Here is a 25,627-nt window from a genome sequence, read left to right as displayed (position 1 = left end):
CTCCAAAGTCGGGAAAATGAACCAGCAGATGTGGTTTATATCTGAGAATCTTCCTCCTTTGCTGTAACTGGACAGCTTTATCATCAAAAAGTGAAGGAATTAGCCATGCCCGTCCTTCCTTCTACAACCCAGCTATAAATTAACACTTTCAAAATGCAGAGTAGCCTTTCCATATCTTATTTCCATTAGCAGCTGCAAATTAATTATAACTGTGCCACATTTCATCCTCTTACGTGACCTAGGAGCTTTCTTCAAACAACAGACTTCGTCAAATGATTAGTTTCTTTGTTTTATCACATTTAGAGGGGCACATTTGGGAACTCAGACAGGGATTCTTGAGGGTGTTTTGGTTTTGTTTTGGTTTGGGTTCTTTTGCTAGAACAACAGCTGATGTATATATTAGCCAAAAAAAGTCAAAGGAAAATCTGGACTAATATATGTTAAATTTCTAAGCACAGCAGAACAAAGGACCATGTATTCAGAGTTCTCTGAGAATATAATTTTTCTCAAACTATATTAAAAAGAAACTATAAAACAGGTGTTTTCCAACAGTCTTACAAGGATTACTTAATTTTCTGAAATCGCAAAAGAGTGAGCCTATGGCATTGCAAAGCAGTAAATTATTTGGTGAAAAGCACAACTACCTACATTTTCTGTAAAATAGTTGAGGGAACTGTAAGCAATACAACTAGCTTCCAGCTTACCACCCCAAATCAAAGCTTTCCAAAACTTCAATATGAAATTAATTCCTTGAAAAAGCAGATGGAACCTCTCTCACTCCGGCTGCTGTTAGTATTTAATAGTTGTATTACAACAGGGTTTTGCATAGCAGCACAGAGCGCCAGGATGATTGACCTCTCCAGTCCTGTGAACTGCACACCAAAATCTTCTCATGGACAAGCCACAAAACCTTGAGAAAGCCAAGACAGAGCAACTCTAGGAGCAGTTCATAGGCAGGACAGTGTCATGGCTTTGTCCTTACTGCTGTCCTCACTGTCCCTTACAATCTGCACACACAGCAGCTGCCAGCCAAGTCCAATGCACACTGGCAACGTCAATCTCTGCTGGCTCCTACGCACGGATTTGAAGCCTCCAGAAGAGCAGAGCCTTGATGTCACTCATGTACCTGACAGTGGCAACAGAAGTCCTTGATGTCCTTGAAGTCCTGCACTGGCCAAAGGCAAAGCTGGGAATAGTACTCAAGCCCTGCAAGCCCAAATCCTATTAGAGCACAAGGCCTCTCTTCAGCTGTAGAAGGGGTCACTTTTGTCACAGGTGAATGTAGTTACGGAGGTTGGCTTCTTTCCCCAAATTGTGTCAGAACACAGTTATATTTTCTTTTGTTAAATGGTAGTGATCTGATACATAGTTTCCCCTCAGGGTTTATTTTAAAGTTGGTATGTGAAAATGCAGGTGGCTTTTTTTAATCCACTTCATCAAATTTCTCCATTCCCTGTTTTTAATTCTACCATCCATAAATTCTACATTAATGTAATATTACATACAGTGCCAAAAATATTGTGGGAAATGCGTATCTTCTCCCTCTAGCTATTTGCCCTTTTTGTTTACTTCTAATCTGACAAAAGCTATACATAATCAGGTTACAGAGATAAATTCCTGTTTTGTTATTTGCAACACCTATTGCCAATCTACAATCCCCAAAGTCACGATTTACAAAGTTCTTAGAGCAACTTACCATTCAATAGCCACCAAAGCAAAGGAATAAAACCTGGACTTTCACTGATGTACTTCAAGCCTTTCAAGTTGATACTCACATTGTAAAGTGACATTAGCATTAGCCTAGAATTGAAAGAAAAAAGATATGATGTACTTTGATTTCTTTGCATGTTTTGGCATCTTTTGCTATTTATGCCAAGCATGTACTGATGCAGAAGCCTATTTAATAATTTATATTTTGATAAAAGAGACAAGTCTCAAATTATGTATAAGCAATATTGTGCAAAACCTTGTCTCTACTGTTAAATCACATATTTCAAACACATGGACAAACATCCCATGTGTTAGTAAGAAAGTCTCATCAAACTCCATGAGATCCATTACATAATACGTGCAAAACCAGGATTTGGCTTTATGTGACCACTCGACCTATACCATAGAGCTTTCGTAGTGCCAGTCGCCACTGGGCGGATCATCATCTCAAATAAGCTGTTTGCCCTGACAAATAAAAGGGCCACTAGGACACACAGAAAGCCAGACTGCATACTGAGTACTAGAAACAACATTAAAGGAAGTCTCTGCTCCATCGGTTGTGCAACACCAGCCTTTCTGTACATTGACCCTCCAGTCAGTTGAAACACAGACACACTGCTTATGTCATTCTCTTTCAAGCATCCTCCTGTTCCTCCTGCCTGCAGGAACAGATGCAACATATAGCTAGCATACAGCAAACACCAATGTAGTCTCTCTCCGCTGGCAGGGGAAGTTACTATGCCTACAGAAGCATTTGGAAGAAGGGGACAGGCCTGAAGGACAGAAAAGGAAGGTATTAGTAGTCCCAGCTCAGTTTAGCACACTCCCTCCTAAGCTAGACTCGTCCCTTCTGCTGTGGGTGCAAGGCAGAGAACTGGCTCGCTTTGCCTGCTCTCCAGCCCCTCGCAGTCAGGCAGGGCCATACGACCTGGGTCATCGAGTGAGACCCTGCTGTGAAAAAAACGACTGCTTGTCTCTTAAAATGCCATCATGGACTTTCCTATTTACTTTGCCTTCAGGAATCCAGATTGATTATGTTCAATGTACAACTGGAATTTTTTTTTTTTTTAAGGTCAATAACACTGGAATTCAATTTGGCTGTAAACTGTGCTCTTGTCCTAGCATTGATCAACACCAGGATAAGACAGGCCAAATGGTACTCTCACCCACACCTCTTCAAAACTATTTCCAAATAACATTTGGGCCCACTCAAAGCCATAATTTTTTCTACAAGGTGAATTCTTTTGGTCTATTATGGTCATTGATGTTGAAGGAGGACAGAACCCATAACTTGTCTTCCAGGTGACAGAAAAGGTCTATGGCCTGGCAGCTAGAAAACATTTCCTTAACTGACCATTGAAAAAAAAAAAACCCTAAGATGACATCTCTGACAAACTGAAACCATGCATGTCCATGTGTAAATGACAAAATAAAAATACATATAGTAAGTATATGTTCATTTCAGCCACATTTTCAAAAGCTTCCAAAACCAGGATTTCCTAATTTATCAGCCTCCTAAAATAGGAAGTTCACTAGTCATTTTGGGGCTGCATACATCACAGGTTATAAATTAAACCAAACTCTCAACTTTTCTACAGAGAGAAAACCAGGTAGGCTGGAGAAGGCTCTGCATTTTAAAGGACTGCTCTAGCCTGCCAATCCCACCAGCTTCTCCCACTGCGGCTCATGCTGAAGTTACTGCAAATATGAAAAGCTTCAGTATGATCAGTGACTTGCAAAATCTGAAACTCATCAGGCAAAAGGGGTTTGGCTACTGCTACCCCCTCAGCCTTAGCCATGACAGAGCCAAGGTAATGTTGTAAGGTACAGGAAGCTGCATGCAGCTCTGCCTCTCTATGCAGAGAAAGTGCCTTGGTCAAAATTTATTTTAAGCTCCTTTTCACTGTCAGACACGTATGGTAACTTAGGGCTCAAAATGAGCCTCCCTTTCCAAAGCTATCTAGAACGATTGCTAATACTCAATGCAGAGCACTTCATTGGGATTAAATCTTCTCCTGCAGTTTCTGCCGAACTAAGTTCTGCTTTCAAACATTTGATGTTGTTACGCCTTCTTCCACATTGCTGATACAAGTTTTTTATGGTTTTGGTGGGTAAAACCTTCTTTTTCAGCTAAGCAGAGTCTCAGTAGGTTTGATGCAAATTATTGCAATTTCCCTCTAACTTCCAGTAGGAATGGGACCTGATACTCAAAAGCAGAAAGCGTCCAGAAAAAATCCACACTGACATTAACAAGACAAACTAATGCTCAGCCTCTTTCAGAATCAGATCACTGCTGTACTATGAACTTCGAGCCAAGAGGTCCCTGATGTTCCTGAAAAAAGAGCCATACTCTGGAGTGAGTTGTCTTACAAGTTCTTTCACCTTTCTATCGATGTTCTCCTGTCCTGCCTTTTATGAAGATCATCTTTACAGCTGTGGACTAGCTGGGGGGACAGGGCATTAATGTACTTTATGATGTGCTATGATGGATGCTATTACTTTTTATTTTATTTCTTTTCAAAGATGGTAACACACAAGTCAGTCTTCTGGACAATGAAAAGGGAAGATGAATGAGCAGGGCTCCTAACATTTATGGAACATGTCATCATACCCACTCACAGCTGGGTGCTGGGTTGCATACAAAACACAGAGAAACAGAAGCAGGCTGGAATGTTCTCTTCCGTTCTGGGTCCAGCTTAGCAGCTGCTATCTCGCATCACTGTGATAAACCTGCATGTCACTGCACTGCCACCGTTTCCAAACAAAAGGGAAATGATGTTATTCCAAATGGACTTCACACCTCACAGCCTATTCTCACAGCTTAAGCTACTATGCCACCAGCAGACTTTCAGACACTCTCCGCGCATACCTTCAGAAAGCAGGAAAGAAAGTAACCCATTGCAGGCTAAACCAATTTTTAAGAGGCCTAATTTATATTATGTGCTGCACCACTGTGAGTTTGATCACCTAGGCTTTTAAGCAGTAGGAAGAAAAAATAGTAGATTATTAAAACTACTGCATCAGTGGCCACTGACAAGCAGCGAGGGGTGCTGTGGAACTGAAATTGCAACTTGTAAAGCCCCTACACTTCTTTTCATACAGCCTCTGCAGCTCTTTCTTGGCTTCCAGAACCCAACCCCTGACAAAGGAGCACAGCCATAATTACCTATAATGAGCCAGAATGAAAATGATCAATAAAACAGTATCTTATAATGGAATTTCTTGACAATGTCTTTCATTCTTAATCTGTTTGACATTTGCAGTTAGAAATAAAGTGACGTAAAATGATACTGTTATGTTTGCATTTTTATTTCACTTGTTTGCTTTGTGCAGACAAAAAGGGGCTGAGTGGTGGTGATCCAGGGAAGTGCTGTGGTTTTGGAGTGTCAGAAGAAGACAAAACCCATCCCACAAGCCAATGTAGTAACATATTATTACTAATTAAACACACTCACCTGAGCACAACATAGAAGCATTTCCAGGCCCTTTATACCACCTTCACCTCTAGTACTTGCACATTCCAGTAAGTATTGTTTGTGATAATTATTGCAAAAGTGCTTATTGAAGCAAACCTGACACACATAATTACTGGATAAACAATACTTTGGGGTTTTTTTGTAAATGTGGAGGGCTTTTTAATTATGCACTTCATAGTCTTCCTATTTAGACAAGCCAAATTTAATTAACATCCTGTACTACTATATCTGTCAATGCTTTCTTTAAAATCTAGAACTAAAAGCACAGCTAAAGCCCCTTCTCATCTGCTTAATACATGGGATTAGTATAGAAAATGTACTAATACGCACTAAAGTACATATTTTTATGGGCTACTTTCAACTGCTACATAAGCAAAGTTGAATATTCCTAACAATTTAATTATAGCTATGAACAACTATGTAAATGTTTATTGACTGCCTAACAATTACAAATGTTGAACAAACCCTACACCAATGACAAGAAAACCTAGTCTTTCACACCACTGCTATTTCAGAAAGGCAAAGACACCCACGAGATTTCAGTACCAGCACTCACTCATGTAGATGCCTTGGATATATTTATTACATACTCATGGACTACAATGGATATTGTAGCAGTGCTGTTATAAATGACAGCTTTTCCCTGTAAATTTTTTATTTCTGTACCGGTACAAGTAAAACACAGGACTGCTAGAACTAGAAGAGGAAAGAGAACTCTTCTGTTTATCAGCTTACTTTGATACTGCTCTGTGTAGAATTAGACTCACAGTTTCCCCTGATTTGTCACAGAGTAAAGAAAAATATTTTTGAAAAACCTCAACACTGAGCAAAGGACAAACATATCCTTGAAAATAAGCCAAATTTTTTCTTTAACTGATTAAATTTTAAGTTGGTGATGTCCTTTCATGTCATACCACAGTGATGTTTTTTAAGCTTCACTCAATTTGTTAGCCTAAGAGGCTGGCCCCTGTTGAATCCCTAGCCACTTCATGGGATTGTTTTATGTATGTTTTACCAGTATTGCTGTATGGCAGCCAAGTTTATATCACCATGTGTAATTCTTCTGGAAAGCAGGCAGATTTTGAAATACAATTAAAAACCCACCCAAAACATCAATTCAAAAGGAAGTCCCTCACATCCAATTACATTGTCCAATTACATTAATACAATCTGAAGTGATAAAAAAAATAATGTCTCTGGACCCATAGACACACATTTACTTGAAATTCAGAGTGTGTGTTTGTGTGTGTGTGTGTGTTTAAGAACACTTTCCTTTCCCTCCTCCTCTCCAAATAAAGTCCTCTCATAATTTTTTTTCTGGACAGATTTTGAAATGGTACAGGCCCTCTTTTCATATTTTTTTTTGTTACAGACATGAAGGCACAAATTACCTTTTCTTAAGTTGAGATTCTCATACAAATCTTTCAGTTGGGGCTTTACAAAAACAAACCCCACTGTTGCAAGAGTTAAATACCCTGTTTTGAGGGCTGACCTTCAAGCACAACACTTGGGAAACACAGTAGATGACTGACATCAAAGCATCTAACCACTGAACAGCACAGGCTATTCAGCTTCCCCCTTGCTACCCAATGGGGAAAGGCAAGCACCTTCAGAGGGCAACTCGTTCCTCCTAACACAGGCTGAGTGAGCAATCATCTGCCAGCACCATCTCCTTCCACTAACTGGGAAGAAGCCCAGTTAGCAGATACTTGACATCTAGCTTTCTGATAGCTGAGATTAGGCAAGAAAAAAACCTATCCAAAGTTAAGACTGAGTCTGATTTCATGCCTATCACACACAACCTGCCTAAATGCGTGCATGGACACAGTCAAGTCACTGTGGCTGACAGGGTTGATGTTTGTCAGCTGAGCTGTGACAGCTGGCTTGGGTATGAATTCTTTGTGTGTGCGTGTGTGTCCCATTTATGAAAAAACCCCACCACTTAAACTATCTTCATGAACAAATTAACCAGGTGTACTGGGCAAGTGCCCACAGCTTAGCGGATGAGCAAGTACTCGTTAAGCCACTGTAATTTGCTCAGTCAAGGCCATATATCCTCAGCTTGTAACAGCTCTGAGAAAAAGGCAAAGACAATAGTTTACTCAGTCTCTCCATGAGCTGGGAAGTACAGCTTTTCCAGCATCTGAACTGTGTAACATGGCCTGTTCTTTACAATGCTGTATCACAAGATCCCTTTACAGGCATTACCTTTTACAAACGTTAAGTGCATGGTGCTTTTGGCTACTAAGTAGCATAAACTAATTTAATTTTTGCTCTTAGCAGATATATAACTCACTTTCTTCACTAAGCAGATGCAGCATTTTAGTGTCTTCATATTAGAAGGGAATAAATATGAGTCCACATTTCCCACAGCCTCTCTGTTTTAAAACTTGACCTCACACCTTCCTTATCTGACCCTCAACTGATAAGCCCCTCCTAAGGTAGAAGGCTGCATCCCTGTTCATCTCTACAATATTATGGTGATTAAGAGACTTCCCAAGAGACACAAAACCTGGATAAAGCTAGCCTTGTAGCCAAGCCTGGTATATCCGCAAGGGATGCTACTGTGAAAAGGGTTTCCAAAAATTGTTTCCTCTCCAGGAAAGAAAATAATGAGAGTGGGAAAACTACTGTCATCACTGTGACCCACACTGCAAGATAATGCATTTCATTTTCAAGGAAAAAAAAAAGTCATCATACACTTTAAACTTGGTACAGAGTCCTGGCTTCATGTCTCCCAGGAGGTGCATCATTGTGTCCAGTAATTCACGACTTGAACTAACCAAGAACTCACGGCCACATGCCAGTGCAGCCACATCTGTGGGAGAACAGAAAACATCATCATAAAAATCATGTTTCAAGCAAAAGTTTATACTAATTATCAGAACCACTAAAAAGATATGTCAGCTGTGAAGAATGAACTATGGCATCTATATAAACTTCAAACTATACTCATCTAAATAGCAAATACTGAAGCAGCAAATTATACTGGTCAAACCCCTTCGTAATTCTACTTTGGTAATTAAAATATTTATTAAGAGTGGCCAGTACCCTAATAATAAGACAGTGAATTATGAAACAAAAGGTTGGATTCATCCGCAAATGATGTGGGACTGAAGCAAGGCTGACCATTACAGGTCCCACTTTAAAGAAACAAGATTGCAGATTGTTTTACAATTGCTCAATCCAATACATCTGGCACATTACACAACCAAAACTCTTGTGGAAATCTACTCAAAAGCTCTTTTCCTACCTCTCTGCAAGTGTTGCATTATTCATGCACAAACCAAAAGGCAAAAATATTTCCAAAGACTACTGGTCCAAAGCAGACTTTCCTTTAGTATTTTCCCTTACGCTTGCCCCATACTTTAGGGCATCCTTAAGTGCAAGAAGTATCTTCCAGCAACCCAAGCTTCTCTGTACTGTGCAACTGGCTAAGCCTCCTCCAAAGACATAAAGTGCAGCGTATGTAACTAGTGACAGAACCTGGTTCCCTGGCCTCCCATTCAGGGCAAGTTTGTGGACCTGCTGCATGATACAGTTCTTCCACTTTCATGCAGCCTCAGTTTCTCTCTCCTGTGCATGTACATCATGACGCCTTTTTTACCCTCAGAATAGGCAGAGGTATTATGGACACAGCATATAATTAAAGACTGTTATTGCAATGTTTGTGCATGCTGGGCTGTGTTATGACTGCACTGAGAACTTCTGTTCTGGTGTTTTCTAACTTCTGAATACTTGCCACTTCATGACCACCTCCTCAGTGTTCTTTTAATACTGCTTTCTAGTGTAATACTACTTTACAGTGTAACTAGGAGAATTAAACTGGTACCTTCTACATCATTCACCTGACTATCCTTTATCTCATTTGAGTTTCAGCAACCTCCTTTCCCAAATTACAGAGACAAAGAGACAAACCTTGGTAATATCAAATTCACTGGCAAAATTTCTATCAGCTTCAGTGTAGCAAGATTTCATTCCACCATCCTGATTCCTTCTCAGGCAGAACTCCAACACTCCCCGCCCCAGCTTTTAAACATTTTCTTTGTTCAGACTTTACTTTTGCTATGCTTTTTTTGTTTGGGTTTGTTGGTTTTTTTTCAATGAAGAAATTGGAGAGAACTGGATTCCACCTTGGTACAGTGGCATAATGCATCACATATTGTTTTTTATTACAATCTTTAATGGTACCACAACACCTAAAATCATACATTCAACAAAGCCATTAATGCAAGATTCACTTATTTGTATAAATACCCACTATTTCATCTATCTTGCATCATGTCATTAGTGTCATTTTGACAGTTGCACAGTTTCACAAAAATGCAGATGATGCATCAATCCCATTTCTCACAGCCTTCTAAGCCAAGGGCAGCCATACTAAGATAGATCTGTGGCTTTCTACTTATTTTCTGACCCTAAAAAGAAACATTTGGTATGGAAGTCAGGTCTATTACCTTTTACTTCTCTTAGCACTATGGACTCAGGACAGTGAAGGTGGGGTCCATCTGGCAGCAAAAAAAGTCTTAAACAGTTTCAAAATGCTGAGCACATACCTTAAGGTGGGGCGGATCTACTTGCAACATCTGCAATTCATATATCTTGAAGATGTTAGTGTTACTGGCAATTCAGAAAGTAAATTGCTTGACATTTACAAACTATGGTGAGCATGGCAGAATGGTCTTTGCTTTACTCCAGATGGAATAGACATGTTAGGGAATTTCAGAACTCAATGGCTCTTGCCTGTCTAACCCTGAACTGTGTCACTGACAGTAGAATGCCTCACAGAAGTGTAAATGACAAAATCTGCTAGGACTTTAAAAGACTAGGAAGTCAACCAAGATATCAACATTAACTAAATATCCAACTTTGAAAAGCTGTACTTACTGCAGCACATATAAGGCAATATAGAAATTCCTAGTACACATGGAATGCTATTCTGAAATATAACATTAACTTACTTGTTACAATCCCTGCCAAAGCTAATACAAACTGATTTTCATCAGAATCCAGATCCTGCTGTTTCATGTCTTCACTTAATGACTTCACAAAGCTCTCCATGGTCTGTGCAGCGATTGTGAAAAACTTTATTGCTTTACTCTGGAAGTGCAGAGGAAAAAAAAAAAAAAGATTATACACACTAGAGCAACTATGATTATTAGATGCTACAGTAAAATTAGACAATCTTCAAAATTACTAAAACACCCAGTTACTTCAAAAAACAACAGAAAATAACAGGTATGCACTAAGTGACATGTTTGATCCCCTAATATTTGAAACCATTACCTCAGAAGAAAGTGGGAAACCACTCAATGACACATTTATTTATGAAACTAAAGCATTGCATATTTATCTCGTAAACCCACAATAATATATAGCAAACACGCAGAATTATAGCTTATTTTCAAAAGTGAGGACATTCTCTCTTTGCTTTGCAATAGCTGCATCAGGTGTTTCACATTTACGTGGCCTACTACAGCAGCTTTCGTCAAAACCCTATCCAGCTGAAGACTGGAAAGCAGCCTAACATAGTGACTTGACAGGAATTTCCTAAGAAAACCAGTGAAATACCCAGAAAAAAGCAGAACTTGATTGGATCCTACCAGGATTCATTAATTGCTCAATACAGGATGGAGAACAACAGGCTAGGTAAAAGTTCTTTAGAAAAGGAAATGGAGGTCCCTCCTGGGTCACAGATTGAATTTAAGTCTGCAATGTCACATTAGAAAGACGATCATCACACCAGACCATACAAGCAGGAGTACAGCCCGTAATTATGTTATGCAGTCTTCTCCCCTCAGCTGGAATACTGCTCCATTTTGGGGTATCTCAGCTGAGGAAGCAGCCACCTGGTACAAAGCTCAGGGCAGGTCAAAGAGCCTGATCAGAGGTGCAGACAGAGCCCACAAAGAAGGACAGAGAACTGTTTCTGTTTATTAATAATTCTGACTTGTAAAACATTCCTGGAACACTATTTCACACAGATGATGCTGGCTTTCATAATAAAAATAGTATAGCAGAGAGCCCATAATGCCAGGTTTCCCAGTGTCTTTAATAATTTTGCCAGTTGCTCATGAAGCAGCTGACACTTTTAGTCATTCCCAGCAGCAACCAAATGGGACAGTCCTAGAAACGCCTGAACTTTTATTCATTTTGCAGTGACTAAAAATTTTAATATTTTGTCAAAACTACTGCTTTCACAATATGTGCAAAGCTACTGGTAACATTTATTTATTCCTCCACTGCTGCACATTCACCACATCAAAGATGTACAGTTCCTGTGGGGTGACTCCAGCAAGTGGGCATAAAAAGCAGTGTCAGCCAATACTCAACATCTTCACAAATGATACTGTGATCCCAGAATAACAGGAACGAAGGGATCATGGAGAAAGAGAATGTAAAAAAGTGCACTTCTGCATGTGCTGGATGTACTTTTTATGCTTATATGGACACCACACCTCAAAAATGGCAATTTTAACATAAGCAGTGACTATAGTTCAAGAAGCAGAGGGCATGAGAGAAAAGTGAAGAGAGCCTACTGTAGCAAAGTAGTATAAGCTATTATGCTTAGAGTACTAACCTCTATGCTTAGAGTACTAAGCAAACTAAGTCATTGGTATGTTGCACAGAAAACACGCAAAATATTCTATTTGCCAGTCTCTTGAGGTGCTGCTGGTATCCTCTGCTGAACCTTCTTTCCAAACAGCCATTAATTAACTAGCAGTGAGGTCTGAGGAGCTGCAGCAAAGACCAATCAAGTTTATAAATAGCAAACATTACGTACTCTGTGCAGTCTCTTCTTAGCTTGACAGTATTTTCATGGGACTGAAAAATGTCTCACCCACAGACACCGAGATACGGACAGTTCTGAGAGCCGCCATTAAGGTGCTTGAGCTCAGATGGTGCAATGAACCCTTTGCTGTCCAAGTAACTCCTGCATGAAAATATCAGTTAATGTGCAAAACTGCTGCCTTAAAATATAATGGTGACAAACGGCTTAGCAGATAACTGAAGTAGCAGACCACCTTGTAGGATCCAAAATTTCTCAAGTTGAAGCAAGTCTTGATATTGTTCTGAAATCAAACCTTCAGTTTGCATTTCCATGTGAGAGTCCTGTCATGTGGATATCTGGTTGAAGTTTTTTGAAAGACATCTAAAACAATCTCATGGGAATTAATTTACTTCTTTTTTGGCACATGCAACTAGGCATCCTTGAAAACTCTCTCTCATGCTGCTTCTCTGGATGTTTCTTCAAGTTCTCTCTAGAAATGTTATGCATGGATAGAAACAGTAGGCATCTCTCCCCCACTGCCTTGAAAACGACTTGTGCTAATTTCAAATATGCTGCTCGAGTTTTGACTTTCTCAACCCATATGGACACAAATGGTACACTGGTTCCAAACATCATTTCAGTCAATCTTACCTGCTTTCAACAAGGCTTCTACTAATTTTACTCTCATTTGTAAAAATACAGTCATTTTCATCACTGCTAGCGTTTTGCTTGCGGGAAACATACCATTTCAATACTGTTTCACAAGTCAAATAACAACAGCTAGTCACTAAATATTGTCAACTCTTACAGTTATAAACTGTTGTGAAAATACAGAATGTAATTTTATACTGGTTTTGTTGCTATGTGGGGGCTCTGCAGTACCCACCTGCCTTTTTTTATTATTATTGTTAACTGCTTTATACAGTGTTTTTACAGACTTTTTTTCCTTAGTAACTGCTGCTGCTTGGATCTTGCATCATCAGATGTTATCACCAAAAGGTATTACTGTATAGCTTTCCAATACCCAATATAAAGTTATAATTGTATTTTGGTGCACCAAAACTGGAAAGCCTCTTACAAACGCACTAGTTCACCACTTACTATAATGAACTAATCCTATTCACTCAGCTGTTCATCATGCTGCCGAAAAAAATCAAGCCAGAAGAAACTGTGGCATCACTTCACTCAGATTAAATACAACAATTCCTTCTCATGTTGGCTGTGACAAGACTGAAAATCATATTTTTTATCAGGCCTGATCCCCTCTGATCCCTCCTATTTCCATCAGCTGCACTTGGCAGCGAAACTGTGTTAGTTGTAATATTACTATTGTCATTAACTGTTTTTGTTTTGGGGTTTGGTCTGTTTGGGTTTTTTTTCAAATAAGCTACCTATCCACATTTAGCATTGAAGATTTAATAAGATTCACTAGCAGCTAGGCTCTCTAAATTTCCAAGAGTCATGCAAGTATTAAGGCAGCACAAAGATTTAAAGTTGTGAATTGATGATCTGTCTTCCTTCCATGGAAATAGCTCCTCCAAGCTCTCCACAGGTATTGGAACTGCTGCATGTGCCCATGAATTATTTTCTTTTTCTGTTAGCTTGCAAAGTATTTACATTGTGCTAGCTGCAGCCTTGCTTCCAGTTTAACTGTGTGGTGCAAAACAGACAATCCTTGTTTGGTAACATAAGGATTAATTACTGCATTTATTCCCAGCCTGCTTCGTAACACTTTGTAGTTCCAACACTTCTTAAATGAGAATGGATTGTTCCCAAAGAATATACAATTCAGAAAACATTTTTGCTGTCCAATTAGTTTCTGAAATATATCCTTATATTAAAGTGTGTTACAAAGCAAGGTCCTTATTTTAAAAGGCCTAACAGCATTACCACCGGTAAGTATTCACCTGCCATACTTACTCCTCCTAGAATGGTTTTAACAGCTTCCTCACTGCTAGATACACCCCATAACAATGTGCACACTGCTGCACCCATTTCTGTGCAATACTCTGCTTGCTGCAGGAGCTGCTGCTTGGCCTCATTCAGCTGCTGGCGAAGGTCTAGTTTCTCCTGAAATAGCGCAAGGAAATTTTGGTTGCACTTTGTATCAGCCAAAACAAGTTTCTAGGCTAAGGGACAGAACAAGAAACAACATCATGGCCATATATGAAATGATGGGGGGGGTGGCAAACTCAGAGCGGTTACAGATACATACCTTCTCTCCTGAGCTATATCTAAGTAGTAAGTACATTGTGGAGGCTGACAGTAACCAGAAGCCTCTCCGCAAGGTCAGACCAAGTGACCCACCGAGACTGAGTGGCACCTAGAGAAGTCTGATAGGAGAGTCTACTCCTCCTAAGCAAACAGCTACGTGTCTCTTCGAGAGAGAAGGGATTTCAGCATCAGAGGTCAGCCTTTCCAGACACCTTACAAAAGATACTGGAAACATCTTATAGAAAGGGAGAGTTTTGGTTTTCAAAACAGACTTCTGCCTTAGCCAACATGGTAGAGTTGCTGGATATCTTGGATAAATACTATCATCTCTTCTAACTTTTTTCTATTGGCATGTTCCTGATCAGCAGTGGCAAAGTAAGACAGAGTCCCTGGAAAAACACACCTAAGGTTTGAAGTTTAGAGGGCCTTTCATACCAAGAAAGCCCAGGCACCATTGTGCATCCATCATCTAAGTGAGCTGCTCAGTGGTGCTTGCCACAAAGCATAAAGAAACAACAGAGCAATCCAACATGACCAGGACACAATTCCAATTTGGCAGTACTGTTTTCCAATCACATGGGAAGTTGGCCAGAAGAATATCACGAGACTAGGTATGATTCAAGGTCTCACTGGCTTCCTACCAACTACCACAGGGGTAATGAAGCTGCTGCACCTCCCAGCTTAGAGCTAGTGTGGACAGTGAGATCAAGGCAGGGATACTGCAGTCTGTGGTCTCTCAGGGCAGATCGGCGCTCCCTGCTAACTTGGAGTGGGGTGGTATTAGACGGTGCTGCAGGGAAAGATAAAGGCCATCAAGAAAAATGATGCTAACTCAAGTATTAAAAGAGAGAGAGAGAGAATCACAGATCACATGACATCAAAAGAGCAGAAGGATCTTGCTCTGCCCATTTTGTGGGCATGGGATTTTCAAATTCACTGCAGAAAGCACCCTCCTCAGCCCAGCCTCCCCTGTGTGTTTAGCTATCAGGATGAAGTACAGGGAAATGAGAAGGAATCTTTTCTATGTGAATTTTGAAAGCAAGTAAACAAACAAAACTTTCAACTATGTATTCCCATCAAGATTTTAAAATAAGTATCTTGTCATTTTGGGGGTTCACCTCAATGTTTTGTGATGAGGGTTTGGAAAGAATAGAAACAAACTCATCTGAAAATTTACATAACATGATATCAACCAGTACAAAGCTGCTTGTACTTTGTCATTAATTACCTACCCAGCCCCCTGTATCACACCTGACAGCCTGATTTGCATTGCTTTATCATACTCCTAATGGAATATACAGGCTAGGATTTGTAAAGTTCAAATTAAATTTATCAAGCAGACTCCTGTGCATATTTACTCTCTGGAGTCTCTTTCGCCTTTTAGTTTAATATATGCAAAAGACTGACACTTGCTGCTGACTCCCTAGGCATAGAAGTCCCAGGAAAAGTCTCTTATTTCATAATACTTTGACAATTTTTAAGCAAGTTAGCCAATTTTTATCTTTTGCATAACTCACTGCCAGACCTACCAGCTTTTCTGCCACCACATGCATCAACAAAACGTCCACAGGCATCTTCCTGTCTAACCCCTATATTGTCCCTGCTTTTCTTCTCTGCACTGTCCTTGTCTTAGGAAAATGTATCTTTTAATACATTTTATTTGCATTTTGCGTTTGGATGCTAATACTGACTAGTAAGACATAAAACTCTGTAATACCAAAGTTAGATCCCCCAACAAGGATACAAAGCCAGCACAAGAAATGCCAGAATTTTTAATAGATCAAAAGCAGTATCAGAACAAAGATACGAAGCAAGGAAAACAAAATAGTACATTCAAGAGCCAGGAAAATAAACGGACCCTGCAAAAGCAAATAACCTAGCTGGAAGCAACACTCCCAAGAGTTCATATCACGAAGCAATCACTGTGCTATGCAACATCACCATCTTCAGGAAAGGGTCAAGGCACAAGAATACAGCAGTGCTTAAGTACATAACTATGGATAGACAAACAAGACATTGGCCAAGAATAACATGTGCACTTCAACTTTTGCTCAGGTTCAGAAAGCACAGCAATGCCCTGATCAGTGATACAGCACTGCACAGAAATTTTGGAATGCAAAATGTTGATTTATGATCCCCTAAGAAAAGGACACTGCTCAACTAGAAAATGCATTTATTTTATGTTTGTTTCAGAGAATCGTTTCCTTTTCCTTCAGAAGATAAATATGTAGAAAATAATTCAGAAACTATACGCAAGGATGCCTATAGCAGAACAGCAGCCAAATGAAAAACACCATGCAAAGTGATTAGCAGGAACAAAACAAAACAAAACAAAAAAAAATCACACATATACATACACCGTCTTCTTTTATCCCAAAGAGCTAAAGGATTTCACAACATACATAAGCACAATTCACTCTGACAAACACACCTTTGCGGCATATAACAGAAGCCATTTAGCCAACCAGTGTATCCTGCACAACAGCAAAGATATGAAGAGAAGAGCTTTGATCAGGAACACCAGACAACAACTACTCTTAGTAAATTATCCATGCTTTAAGTAAAATTTTCATCCAAAAGAAATCACAAACCTAAACCACCTGCCATTTATTTTGTAATATTAACAAGGATAAAAGGTGGAACCCACTTCATTAATATCTAAAGCAGCAACATTAAATCTTACAGAGATTTTATCCTGGATGCTTATATAACTAAAGACCTGGGTGCACAGCAAAACTAACCGTGGACCTATTGCTGAACTGCAACAGCTATCCCAGAAGATACTTATTTTGAAGTAAGGAATAGACAACTATTCCATCACACTTTACATTCATACCAAACTTCATTCCAGAATGACTTGTCCACACAGATGTGCCCTAAAACTGCATGTCTGAACTCTTCATTTATTCCTTTTCAAATGAAAACATTTCTGTAGATTCATCTGTCTTCATGCAATCCCAAGGCTGGCAGATGCTAACTCTAGAAACAAAGTGAGCTTCTGCGGACTACTGAAGATAGCGGTCAGCTCCAAGGAAATGAACTTTTGCAGCAAATAATCACAACTGATTCTCACACCTCTCAGAAATTAAGCCACTAGTCTGTGTGATCCTATTTGAACCCCAATGGCTTCACAGAAGACCCACAGTCTGGGAAGTCACAGTCTTTGCTATTCCTTCATTGTTAAAAATCTCCCCTCTCATAAACACTAAATACAATATTGACAGAGCAAAAGGAGCCCTGTAATTGTTCTTTGACTCACAGCTGTACATGGCAGTTGGATCAATAGGTGCATTGAGAAAGACTATTAAAACTAAACAAAGGCACACAGCTTACAGCAAGCCAAAAGAGAGGCCAGTTTCATTTTGTATGTTGCATTGCTTACATTATCTTCTGTTGTCCCCTTATGTTATAGTTACATTAAATTCAAAAGAACTGATTCCGCAAAGGACCTTTTGATGTCAGCTATACCACAATCTTCCCAAATTCCCAATGTTCTACTTCAACATGTTAATATAAACAAAAAGCTTACGGCTGATTTTTAACTTTATACACATAAAAACAAACCCAGCCAAGAAGCCCGTAATGTAACCCCATACAACTGTACCTCACGCAGTATGGAAGTTGAGACATCTATGCAGTTACGCAAGGGTTATGTGCGTAAGTGGGAGACCAACTGTCAGTTGTACCTGTACTTGTACACACTGAATACGTTTGGGTACTGTATGGTATTATATTTTGTCTTGTTATAATATTGACCCTTTGGGTCTAGAAATATCAAGGGGAAAAAAACATTAGTTATGAACTTATAGGTAAACTATGAACATTGGTTCCAATTATGAACACCAGTTATGAACTTATAGAAATCCCAGATTGTTTTTCAGGCTGAGGATGTATTTTGTGACATGAACATGAAAAACTGATCATTACTGCTTTTCTTATTGGAACTCAAGCATACAGATACCATTATTCTGACAGTGAATATACCTTCTTCTCCCTCATGCAATCTGCCTGGGCTGTTTCCAGACGGGCTCTGAAGTGTTCACAATCCATTTTTAGCTGCTCTATTTCCTCCTCCTTTTTCTCCATGTCTGTGATACGATAAATCAGATAAACGAAGCAGTAAGTTATGACCAACAGGCTTGCACTAAAGAAAAACGAATCCACCGAGTACAACATTAATGCGGTGCTTTAACTATTTGCTTGTGTTCGATCACCTCCTCGTGGCTAAACTGCGTATCACAATTTACCACATTTCAACAGTTCTTACAAGAAACTAAACAAACATGACATTTCCAATTTAAAACAGGAAAAGACTGAAAGAATCACATCTAGCTGTTAAACACGGTGTGCTGATAAGATACCTTTCTGGAACTGAGCTCAAGCTCCAGCTCCTTAAGGATTTTTACAAATTTAATCAATTTTCTACTTTTTTTGTTTGTTTTCATGATGGCTTTTGTGTCTGGTATCTTTGAAATTCAGTGAGTATAGCAAAAATCTAAGAAAAAGAATACCAAGATCAGTCAAAAGTGAGTGTTTCAATATACAATGTACAAATTATATGAATAGTAAGACTGAAATGCAACTACTCCAAACATTTTAAATTAAAAAGTATTATAAGACATTATAAACTATTTAAACATTATGTCAGTGACAAGCAAATTTTACAACTCCCTTAAAAAATTAATCTCTGATGTTATCAGAAATACATTCCAAATTAGACGCTTTATTTTAGTGAATCAAAATCAAGTTAAAAGTGTTATATTTCACAATCACGATGTCTGTTTTAAAAAATTCAGTTTGAAGGATATTTTTAATAACTGTTGTATATTGTATTTTACTTTAAAAACCACGGTTCTGGATGTTTAGCATTTATACTGAAAAAAGGAAACGCATTTAAGTAATTCCAAAAAGTAATGTCCAAACAGCATCTACTGTAATTTTGATTAGCCTAAAAAACAAGTTACACCGCACTTCGAGCGCCATACCCTTGATCATGAGAGTATGGTCTATGGCTTAAAATACTTCAAGTCTTCCCCTTACATGTGGTCAATATTTTTGAATGTATTTACCAAAGAGCATACCAAATTCAACCATAAAAAGATAACATCATTAAAAAAAAAAAAAGTCTTTATTATCCAAAGAGCTTGGATTCTGGCATTTTATTCAGTGATTGTACATTGTTTGGGAATAAAACCCTTTCTTTTTTGGTCCTAATTGACAAAATGTCATCATCTCAAATACATACACATTACTTTGAGCAGCAAGTATAGAGGAAGATAATCTAGCCACAAACAGCTTTCTAAAGAGGCAGAATGTATTTCCACTCAGCCCTTGTGTGACTCTAAGCCATGAACACTAGGACTTTTTAACAGAAATCAAAGAGGCAAGGCAAGGGTCCACTCCTAGGAAACATTATATGTGCCAGGACATGCTCTCCAAGCATTCAGTTATTTTCAATCCTGCAATCCAAAGGAAAAGAATGAAGAGGGGAATGGATTCATTGAGTTTTTGCAGAATAACTCTGATCGGCGGCAGGAAACTTTCTTTCCTTCTGTCAAGTAAAGAAAATACAGTTCCACGTACCTATTACTCTGTGGGTGTGAGTCTTAAGTACTTGACTGAAAGATGCCTTGAGCATGAGTAGGGCATGCTCTGCTTACCAATAGCAGACCAAGAACCTATTTATTCTTGCCAGGTAAGTATATCCAGTGAAAATCTCTCTCACTGCAAGGAAACAAGCTCTCCTATATGAGAAGAATCACTTCCAGCTTTTGAGAGGATGGATCTATCCTGAATCCAGCATCAGCGCAGCCAGCAGACACACAAAGGTGCCACATCCTTCACTGGCAGACTTCAAAGGTCCTGGAACCAAAACTGAGCCAGGAGAAGGGGAATAATATTAATTACTGAGTGCTAACTCAATGCTACCTGTATTTTTTTTTTTTTTTTGAGTCCTCCAATAAAAGAAGGATGCGTCAACCTCCTCTAAGGTATTACGATGTTTGATGTCAAGGGGGGGAAAAAAAAAAAGAAAAAAAAAAGGAGGGGGGTAATATTGGAAGCTGCTGAAGAGAGACCTACTTCTACCTATGCCTCATTTGTGGAAACTCCTGCCATTATGCCCTGTCAGCTCTCCCAGCTGTGCATGCCTTTGCTCTGAAGAGAATTCAAGGTTGCATGCACCAGTCCTGACATTTGGCAGCCTCTTGACACACAGCAGCAGAAGGAGCAGCAGACATTTTGCTGACACTGAAGACTGCAGCTGTGCTGCTCACTCCTGCACACTGTGGTCCTGAGCAGCACACAGGGAAGCCTGACAGGTTCTCCCACTGGCTGCAAGTCCCAGCCTCTGGTTAGAAAGTTCCTTCCCTCTTGACACTAAAATCTTGAGGCTCAGACTGTCTACCTCCACCAAGTCAAGCAGCAGCTTTCACTATCAACTTGGAAGAGCAAAAACACATGAAATGGCATTGTTGTACAAACAGGGAATACATAATTTTACCACTGCAGCGGCAAATCAGACTCTGGGAAGTTGCATTTGCTCCCGAGATAGACAGCAGACTCAAAAGCAGAAGGAGGCATTGCACACAACAAAAGAAGAGGAGGCCCACATTTCAGGCGAGGTGGACTTTCTCATCCATGCTATAGGTCGCATCAGGAGATTTTCTGGACCAGAGATCTAATCTCAAAGCTCTGGGAAGTGGAGAACTGAGTATAATTACAGTGAATGCCAACAAGGGATGGAATTCCAATTCTACTGATCCAAATGCTAGATCAATGTTAAATGCAATTTTTAACATTTCCCCAGTGGACCAAGTTCCACTACACATATGCATAATAATACAGAAAATTTTTCTAAGATTCCTGGAGCCAAACACTCTTCCTGAGGAGGGTAGTAAGAACAAAATGGACCTTTGTTTTTGAAATGAACAATTACCCTGGCAAAAGCCTTAGTGAAGACCCTGACACCAGCCCGAAAAGCAGGTGTTGGCTGCATTGACTGTTGCCAGCTCCGATCTCAGATACCACCTATGGGATGCTCCCATAGCAAATGGGTATCCTATTGACCTAGATATACAAGTGAAACATGCAAAGATCTCAAGGTTTCTTAAAGCTATTCAAGGCTCCATCATTGTCACAACTGAATGGGCCAGAGGTGTTGAAAGTCTCTGACTATAATCTGCACTTCTTGAGCACGACAACCTGCTCACCCCTTCATGTTTATAATACTTAGAAAACTACAATAGCTGATGAAAGCCTAGAGAGATGTACAAATCACCCATTAGGCTTCTGCAAGAACAACGTGAAAAAACATCTCTAGTAGCTGCCAGGACTCCTATAAGCTTCATATGCCAACACCAAGAGATTGTACTTAGTAAACAGCACCAGAAAGCTCACCATTCTGAGACTGAAGACTGCTTGTGTCCCTGCGATATCCAACCTTTTGTGAACTGTATGCTCCAAAGCCTCCTTTCAGTCTGCTTTATTGCATGCTGCAGAGGCAGGAGCAGATTGGTGCAGCAAAAATCACCACTTGACTTGTCCAGCTGTAGGGACAAACAATGGCAAGAGCCCAAATAAATACTCAAATGGCTTCATTAAATGCAAGAGACATCTCCATTGCAGGGATATACTCAAGAGAGTTCAAAGGCTGACTCAGCTTCAGGTACTCCTCCAAAGGACCCAGAGAATGCTGGCCAGCCAGCAGAACATTTGAGAAAGTCTTAATAGCCCCATGTTGATGCCACAAACCTGCTGTTGTAAGGGCCCAACAGCATCTCCTCGATGCCTGGCACAAGGAGCAAAAGAAGGCTCAGTGAGAGAAATCTTGAGACTGAGCACTGATAAAAGTAGATAAAACAAGAATCTGACTAATTGAGGATCTTGAATACTTAATGCAACTGGAAACAGTCCTTGATGCCTTGCAATAGCATAAACAGAACATTTCCAGATCCTGCATCACTTCTTGTGACACGGATGATGTCTTGACTGGCAGCAGGAGAGGTGGTACAGTCTTTTCAACTGTTAGTATTTGACGGCATGGAAGAATCTTCCCAAAGAGTGGATCACTGAGGCAGCTGGAAGCTCTGCCCCAATGTATTACTTGGTATTGGAGACAAGCCTTGAGGCTCTATCTTACTCTTTCTTAGCCAGCTGTTGCAAATTAATTTTCAATTCATCACGTGATATTCTAGAAGACATACACCCTCTACAATTTGTCTCAGTGCTTGTCCCGCATTTTTTCAGACAAAACCAATTCCTAGAAGAACAGGTGAATTGTACTGCCACATGTAAGCTACAGGCTAGGGATGGAGCTGACTCCGATTTGGTCCTGATGGCACGCTGGGAATGGTGCAGTTGTTGAAAAAAATGACGCACAGAGAATTATAACACTGAAACACTGGACTTTGGGGACAGCAGTAAAAATACCTTTGTAACAGAGAGTCTTCAACTTTTCTTTTTATTATTATGAATATGTAAGGCAATAAAAGCACACAAGCTAAAAAACAAGACAGGCTAAATACAACAATATTATCTCTTCCTTTAAATTGAACTTTTTATCCACAGCTATTTACCATGGGTTTTTGCCGTGTATCTAAAGTGACATTTTGAAAAACAGAATGCTTTTGCCTTTTCCTCAAAGAGGAATCACTTTTTTCCTGATACTTAGTTCAGGCAGTAAGAGAAGCTGTATGTTTTTATCCACAGTAAAATATTTTTAAAGATTAATTTGACACGTCTTATTATTTCTAATCCAGTTTGTAATTTTCTTCATTACAAACACATTAATTTACTGAAGCAGTCATTGAACATCATAGTTTAATGTGGAATACCTCCACAAACTCTACAACTTTTTTGTAGGGGCATGACAGTTTTTTCTAAGTAGTTTTGGCAGAAACTATAAGAGCTTGTAACATGGTATTACTCACTTGATTCAATAGCATCCAGTTTCTGCAATGTCCCCAGGATATCCCCATTTACTATTTTGGGTAAGAAATCCCGCAATTGCATAACCTCAGTTGTCAGCCTTTCCAAATCCCTCCTTCTAACTTTAACAAATTCCTCTTTGGTGTCAGCCTTCTGAAATAAAATAAAAACAAACACAAACAAACCAATAACCAACCAGAGACACTGTTACAGCCTGGCAATGCTTTTCTGCTTGAATCCTGGACAATCTGTCTGACAAAAATATTCCTTTGTATTACAGCATTTCAGAAATTCATAACCTTTTAAAAGAGAACTATCCGGTAATATCTAAACCCAAAAGTCTCCGAGGTGGACTCTTGACTGTAATTTTTGCCACTCTGGCCTAAAGCAAATCATATTACCTCTCTGCATCTGTTTCTTCACCTAACGTGTGCAGCATACCTCAGAATGCTGTAAAAATTAACATTCACATTTTAAAATGTGAGCAGCTATGCAAGTGCCAAGCTATTGTTTTGAGACTGTTGTAAAGGATATAATAACTCAGTTTTTTAATTAACTCAAATATTTGCAAGATCCTCAGTCACCTTGCTATATTACAACACCTCTTTTAGTGGAAATTGTATTTTTTCAAAGGAATTAATCTTTTGTGAAGAGCAAAAAATATTTGCAACTATCTGCAACCTAATCCCACAAAAAAGTAATTTAATCCTGCGTTAAGTCAAAAAATGTTTATTAGTTTCCTCTTCTGCCAAGCTATTGCTATAAAATAACTTTAATTCCACAGTCCAAGACAATGCGCATTAATTTTAAAATTGCAGAGAAATTTATGTACCAAAAACCTCCTAAACTCCAATTTCTGATGTATGTACGTGTGCACACTGCTGTATCTTAAAAAGGCTACCATATAGACACAGACTAAAAAAAGGTTTAACGTCCTTTGCCTAAAACATTAATTACTAATTTGCTTTCACAAAGCAAAATTATAATACATCCTAGTACTGTTTTGCACTGCATTGCGAATGGTGCAGAAAAAAAATGAGATCCTTTACGTATCACATCTTATTCCAGAGGGAAGAGGGTACTAAGAACAACACAAGAAACTATCTCCTACAGGTACAAAAGATGCCATCCCCACAGTCCTCTCGAGTCCAGCTGCACAAGACAAATGTTCATTATCACTGGTACATACAGTGCTGCCCTGGTACTTCCATCCTTTCCAACCTTTTCCTACAGTTCTCTCTTTCTGCTTCCTTACTTCCTCAGGGTAAACATTTCCTTTCAGTTTTGTTTCCTTCTCTTTTTCTTTCCCAGCTGTCTTTCAAACCCAGACAGTTTTAGGGACAGAACAGGCCAGTTCTAGCTTTCCCGGTTCAGAGGCATCCAAGCCGCAGTAAAGGTATGGAAGAAAGATTTTACTTTTAACTTGAATTGTATGCTCTAAGCTGCATTTAGGAAGTGCTTATGGCAAAGTTAGTATGGCCAAGTACCACCACATTACATAATTCAAGAAAAATACAACTCATTTAGGTCTCAAGAAAGTATGGAATAAACACCTGGCAACAGGACTCTATGGAAGAATACCATCTTCATGTCAGCAAACAGAAAAAACAGAGAGACAATTCAGTACCGCTCAAAATTATGGAGCATAATTTGGTACTGGCATAAAAATAGCTCTCTTCACTAGCAGAAGCTAAAGTCAAATAAAATACACTACTGGAGTACTGGGATAGAGATATGAAATATACAACAAGGAGAAAATTCTCATTTACAGTTCCCACGGTAAACACAGATCTTTGCAATACTGCAGTTCCAACAGACAGGCTTTATTTCCTCTGCTTAAGCAGCTACTCAACATCTCCCCCCACTACAACAGTATGTTAAAAGCAAATACAGACAACAGAGAAGTTTTCTGACCAGCCCCTTACAGTAGCGGCAGGCGACTGATGTACGAAATTAGACTTCAGTCCACAACGGCCAAGTTACTAGCTCTGTACCGCACTTAGCTCCCGACCCGCATGACCCGAATCCCCCTTCGCGGCCTGGCAGGGGGCTGAACCTGGCGACGAACACCCCACAGAGAATCCCAGCCAGCCCGGGCAGGAACCCGGCGGGCCGAGCTCCTGCGTCCCTCACACAGCCGGCTCCCCGCCCCCCGCGGCCCTGGGCCGCGCCGGGCCCGCCATCGCCTCCTCAGGGCCCCGCGGGGCGCAGCGGGCAGCCCCCCCCCCGCCGCCTCTTCCTCTGGGGAGCCGACCCCCGCGGCGGGCTTCCCTCACACCCCGACCGCGGAGGCGGGCTGGGCGGCGGGCCGGGGCAGGGCGGGCCGCGCGCGCTACCTGCGCGTCGCCAGCGAGGCCAGCGCGGCGCCGCATCGCGCCAACGGCCGCCGCCAGCCTCGTGAGAAGGAGTCAAGGCGGGAAAGGCTCAGCCTCTGGCGTCACGCGCGTCACCGACCCCGCCCCTGGCGGTAGCTCCTCCCTCCCCGCCGGCGGGATGGGCGGGGCCCGGGCAGCTGCTTCCCGCGCTT

At 40.1% G+C, this 25,627-nt stretch overlaps 1 protein-coding gene and 1 long non-coding RNA gene across 6 annotated transcripts in view; one reads left to right on the top strand and one right to left on the bottom strand.

Moving 5' to 3' along the window:
* Positions 1-25,543, bottom strand: part of HSF2BP (heat shock transcription factor 2 binding protein) — a 33,235-nt gene extending 7,692 nt beyond the window's left edge. Inside the window, exons 1-7 of one of the 4 annotated variants that reach the window (XM_069785023.1) lie at positions 25,437-25,540; positions 23,103-23,253; positions 18,157-18,260; positions 13,879-14,028; positions 10,148-10,286; positions 7,887-8,004; positions 1,697-1,800 (exon numbers count right to left, since the gene is read on the bottom strand). In XM_069785023.1, the coding sequence (XP_069641124.1) occupies positions 1,697-1,800; positions 7,887-8,004; positions 10,148-10,286; positions 13,879-14,028; positions 18,157-18,260; positions 23,103-23,253; positions 25,437-25,472 (802 nt within the window). In that variant the 5' untranslated portion in view covers positions 25,473-25,540. Of the gene's footprint in view, positions 1-1,696; positions 1,801-7,886; positions 8,005-10,147; positions 10,287-13,878; positions 14,029-18,156; positions 18,261-23,102; positions 23,254-25,436 lie in introns of all 4 variants that reach the window. The other 3 variants (XM_069785024.1, XM_069785026.1, XM_069785025.1) reach the window with 3 other exon arrangements.
* LOC138685649 (uncharacterized) lies at positions 862-4,998 on the top strand. Of its 2 annotated transcripts, XR_011324999.1 has the most exons (3): positions 862-1,275; positions 3,013-3,154; positions 4,234-4,998. It is a non-coding gene; the product is annotated as an uncharacterized lncRNA (long non-coding RNA). The 2 variants fall into 2 exon arrangements; XR_011325000.1 differs by lacking the exon at positions 3,013-3,154.
* Positions 25,544-25,627: the final 84 nt, after the last annotated feature.

The sequence above is a fragment of the Haliaeetus albicilla genome, chromosome 6, assembly GCF_947461875.1.
Source record: "Haliaeetus albicilla chromosome 6, bHalAlb1.1, whole genome shotgun sequence".
NCBI lineage: Eukaryota > Metazoa > Chordata > Aves > Accipitriformes > Accipitridae > Haliaeetus > Haliaeetus albicilla.
Note: the sequence above shows the minus strand (reverse complement) of the source record. Positions and strands in the feature narration are given on the sequence as shown.